Below are 4856 nucleotides of genomic sequence, written 5' to 3'. Positions count from 1 at the left end.
CAGCACTGACTACGATAATTCTTCTATCCAGTTTGATTTGTCTATGCAGCAGGAAATTCGTGGAATCCCGAATCCGCATCGTTCACTTTTGATTCCAAGCATTTTCGAAGCTAAATATAGACACGTCGTTGCTGATAAAATGTTCTTTACCGATGGATCGTTTATAGAGGAATCAACGGGATTTGGAGTGTTGAACGAAATCTTCAGCGCCTCTTACAGTCTCCAGTCACCATGTTCTGTGTACATCGCAGAATTAGCTGCTTTTCATTGCGCTCTGGATAGTATCGCCACACGACGAACACTTTTATATTATAACTGATAGTCTTGGCTCCGTTGAAGCAATCCGTTCAATAAGACCAGGAAAATACACGCCGTACTTCCTCGAGAAGATACGCGATACGTTGACTACTTTATCAAGACGTTGCTTTACCATCACCTCTGTCTGGGTCCCCTCACATTGCTCAATAGTAGACAATGAGTTTCGATCTTCGCCTATGAATCTTTTTATTTTCATGTTTCCCTTTCTATCTCTCTTTTCTTCTAAAATAAAGTGTTAAGCTAAGAAATAAATTGTAACAAAAACTAGTTTGGCTCCTCAAAACCTTAAAGTATGAGCCGTTTCAAATAAAGGATTTACAAAAAAATAGTAGGCAATGAGAGTGCAGATTCCCTTGCAAAGGTGGGTGCGATGGAAGGCAACATTTACCAGCGTGAAATCGTTTTCAACGAATTCTATTTCTTGGATCGGAGAAACTCTCTTGTCAACTGGCAGCGCAAATGGGATGAGTTGGGTCGGTGGATCCACTCGATTATCCCAAAGGTACCTAGCCGCTAGAGCGAATTTAATAGATTCTCTTCAGACCCGAGGAATACCACCCTGCACCCCAGTAAGAGATGTACTAGCTGGGATAGACATTGATTACATATTCAAAATATAGCTTTTTCTATCAGCTAAGGGGTCAATGATCGGTCATTTCATCACTGAAAGCCTAAGGCGACAGCACAGAATAGCACGCCGTGAAATAAAATCTGTGCCCAGTGATGAAGTGTTTGAAATTCGGAAGTGCAAGGATTTCCAGGTAAACTTCGACCCACTCGCCGCAGCAAAATTGAACGTCCAGTATCGCCGTCAATTAAAATCCCCCTATCCTGAATTCTAGGGCCCCTCAAGTTTACCCATACTCACCCGTATTTCGTAGTGCCACCACGCTACAGCGTGCCCGAGGGTGTGTTTAGGACCTACAGAAGGTAGTTTGGTGGTTGGTTCAACATCCGAGAGTATACAACCCACAAGTTAATGAACGTTGGACGTTTCTAGTGAACAAAGTGTTTTCTTGGCTAGCCTTATCGTTCGAGCTCAAGCCGACACTGAGGCGTTGATCAGAAAGTTTCCCCAATTTTGTACCGTTTACCGAATCGGATGGTAACACAGAAGACAGAAATTAGACGTAAGACGTGAAAATTGAAACGTGAGAAGAAAAAAATAAGACGTGAGACGTTAGAAAAGAGTCGTGAAACCGGTCTCTTGCCTTTCTTTTTTATATCTCACTTCTTAGGTCTTATATCTATGGTCTTAAGTCTCATTTTTCATGTATCATATCAAAGATCTCAAATCCCCGGTTTCAACTCTCTAGTCCCATGCCTCATTTCTCACATATTATGTCTAAGTTCTCAGGATTCAGGTCTGAAATATCAAATCTCATGTCTCAGGTCTCATATCTCAGGTTTCACGTCTCAAGTCCTAGGTCTCATGTCTAAGGTCCAAAGTCCCTAAAGCAAAGCTCTTTTCGCAATTTGTAATAATAAATACCGGTTGTAGTAAAAAAAACATACAGATTCCTTTAAAAAAAATTTAAAAAACAGCTACATTTGGACAACATTATTAAATGATTTTTCAACCAACCCAGCGCTCACTGTGCGCCGTGGTCACGAAGTCAATCGATGCACTGTCGCGTCGTCCGGTAGCTAGCCTATTTGTAACGATTGACCTTTTTGTATTTTTTTTTCAATTTCGCTACATCATTGAACCACGTGCCGGCTTGTGTTTAATCATTCCTTGCAGTATTTGAAGCAAAGACCACGCCAATAAAAAACAAAACATCGTAACTCCAATTGACCGGCAGGTGTCACGTGCTGTTTCTGATTCAGTACTTCTATTGTCTGTTGCTCGCGTTTTGCAGTAACCACCACGTCGACAGATGATAATTAATGTTTGATGAGTGATTTTCCAGTTGATGTTGAATCACAACAACCATTTGATGGTTGTTGATGAATGGGTTTATTGGTGGTGTAGAGTGTAAATCCCGGAAAAATTATGATTGAGGATCAACAAAACTCATAACTGTGCGTTTAATGTGTTTAAAACAACAATTTTTAAAAATAAATAAGATGGGATGAAGTTAATTGCACTTTCCATAAAACTGTAGATTGAACTCCAATTTCTGGTATCGATGACTTTTGCCGGTCTGCATGTTACCTGTCCAAGGATCTAGATGCGAATGATGAGAAAGCACACTTCACCTATCGATCGATTCATCGATGTGACAAGTGCCCTCAGTAACCTTTTTGCGTTTCGTCACAGAACAGTATGGAAAAGCGTAGAACATTTGTTTCCTTGTTCTATCGGTTATTAATAAGCGCGAGCGTATTCTAATAATGCAAACGAATTGTTTATGCTACATGGCGCGGGCCGATGGAAATATATGCTTGAATTATAAATTCAAATTTTATTGTTGCATCAAAAGGTTATAAAATTAACTGAAGCACTGGGGACAAAGTCAGTTGTATCAACAATCATGGATACGAACGGGTTGAAAAATATACCGGAAAGTTTTTCTGGGGTGGACGTTTTCATAACCGGTGGAACAGGATTTATGGGAAAAATACTGATCGAAAAGATCGTTCGATCATGCCCAAATGTGAATAACGTATTTGTGCTTGTGAGATCTCGAAAAGGCAAAAGTGGGCAGGAACGAATTTCTGAAACCTGTAGTGTACCTGTATGTTTGAAAAGTTATGACTAGCTGTGTTGGTATTCACAATGTTTTTACTTTTAGTTGTTCGATCTTGTTCGCGAAAAGTTTCCGGAGTTTATGGAAAAAATCATTGCCGTTGAAGGTGATTGTATTGAGTTGAAGCTGGGCTTGAGCAGCGAAAATATCCAGCGATTGCAAGCAGTGCAGTTTGTGTTTCATGTGGCCGCCAGTGTGCGATTTGATGATCCGTTGAAGAAAGCAGTTCTGTTGAATGTGAGAGGCACGAGAGAGTTGTTGGATCTGTGCAGATCAATGCCGAAACTGAGAGCTGTTGTACACGTATCGACGGCCTATTGCAATCCTAAAGTGTTCGAAGTCGAAGAGCGAATCTATCCAGCGAAATTTTCTTGGAAGGACGCTATAAGGTGTGCCGAACAAGTCGATGAAGACGTTTTTGAAACACTTGCGCCGAAGTGAGTTGAGTAATGGAATGGGTATTTGAAAGTCTAGAAGCATAATCATTTCAGGTTGACGAACTTCGCTGTAAACACGTACACTTTCACCAAAGGGTTAGCTGAGCAAGTATGCAAAGACTACAGCGATGTCATTCCTTTGACGATAGTGAGACCATCGGTTGTCACTAATACGGAATTTGAACCGATTCCTGGATGGATAGATAACTTCAGTGGACCTACCAGTCTTCTGATAGGAGGTTGTACCGGAGTTCTGAGAGTGATATATCTGAATCTGGATAAACATATCAACTGCATTCCGTCTGACGTTTGCATCAAAAGTTTGATTGCTGCCGCTTGGAAGCGCGCCAATAGTTCGGCGAAAGACACCCTACATGTTTACAACTGTGCAGTGGATCATGTGAAGTCCTATACTTACGGATATTTCTGCGTCGATGCTAAATACATCTATTACAAAACACCGTACACAGCCGCGTGGTATAAACCGGGTTATATTTGTACCGCCAATCAAACTCTCTTCATCATTCTGTTCGCTTTGTTACAAGTTCCTCCGGCTTTATTCATCGATATGATCCAAAAGTTTCAGAATAAGCCTCGAAAGTAAATTAGTTCTAAAGATTCAATCACACATTTTTCTATTAAATACATATCTATTTTTCTAGATTCTTCAAACTTTTACGAGCAGGCTTCCAGGCATCGATGGCTTTGAGGCATTTTACCCACAACGAGTGGCAAATCGAAACGGAAAATTTTAAAAAACTTTCCAATGAGCTGCACGAACTAGATAGGTGAGATATTCAAGTGAACATCCCAGTAAATAGTTCTCCATCAAAAGTCATTCCCATATTACAGGAAAGACTTTTCGCTAGCTCACATCACCACCAGCCTGAAGAAATATTTCGAAACCAGCACGATAGGCTCGCGGAGATATCTGCTGAAGGACCCCGATCACACGATACCAGCCGCTCTGAAGCAGTTGAAACGGTTTCGCCTTGTTGACAATGTTCTGAAGTTGTTGATTGGTGTTGGGTTGTTCTGTTGCTTATGGAAACTGTCGATCAATTGAATGATTTAGCATAGCGATTATTTTTACACTCAGAAAAATACTATTATGTATGCCATAAGATTCTCTTATGAAGTGGCGCCATAAGAAAAATTAATGAAATTCATAAGATTGTCTTATGACGCGAATGAATTCTGAAGATGAACGCCTACTTCAATGAGAGGTTGTTGCTTTTCATAAGAGATTCTTATGGAAACAGTAAATCACTTTCTAATAAGAAAAATTCTCGATATTTCGTGCTGAAAACATTCGCTTTATTGTTTGCCAAATTCGTTTAAAATTAAATCCTGCATTGTCACCATCAGCAGCGCATCAACAGACGGCTCCATCAAAGTTTTTTTTTGC

The 4856-nt window shown here is 40.3% G+C and overlaps 1 protein-coding gene across 1 annotated transcript; it reads left to right on the top strand.

Annotated features, from left to right (window-relative positions):
- The first annotated feature begins 2627 nt into the window (after positions 1–2627).
- LOC129749176 (fatty acyl-CoA reductase 1-like) lies at positions 2628–4522 on the top strand. The gene is made up of 5 exons (XM_055744088.1): positions 2628–2999; positions 3057–3448; positions 3503–4048; positions 4111–4236; positions 4301–4522. Exons 1-5 carry the CDS (start codon positions 2796–2798, stop codon positions 4512–4514), a joined length of 1482 nt encoding a protein of 493 aa, XP_055600063.1. The 5' UTR covers positions 2628–2795; the 3' UTR covers positions 4515–4522.
- Positions 4523–4856: the final 334 nt, after the last annotated feature.

The sequence above is a fragment of the Uranotaenia lowii genome, chromosome 2 (genome assembly GCF_029784155.1).
Source record: "Uranotaenia lowii strain MFRU-FL chromosome 2, ASM2978415v1, whole genome shotgun sequence".
Taxonomy (NCBI): Eukaryota; Metazoa; Arthropoda; class Insecta; order Diptera; family Culicidae; genus Uranotaenia; species Uranotaenia lowii.
Note: the sequence above shows the minus strand (reverse complement) of the source record. Positions and strands in the feature narration are given on the sequence as shown.

Bases quoted from the DNA above. Each gene is read 5' to 3' on its own strand.
- LOC129749176 (XM_055744088.1), top strand. From the start codon at position 2,796: ATGGATACGAACGGGTTGAAAAATATACCGGAAAGTTTTTCTGGGGTG. The intron at 3,449-3,502 runs GTGAGTTGAGTA...TAATCATTTCAG, and splicing joins TTTGAAACACTTGCGCCGAA to GTTGACGAACTTCGCTGTAA. The intron at 4,237-4,300 runs GTGAGATATTCA...CCCATATTACAG, and splicing joins GAGCTGCACGAACTAGATAG to GAAAGACTTTTCGCTAGCTC.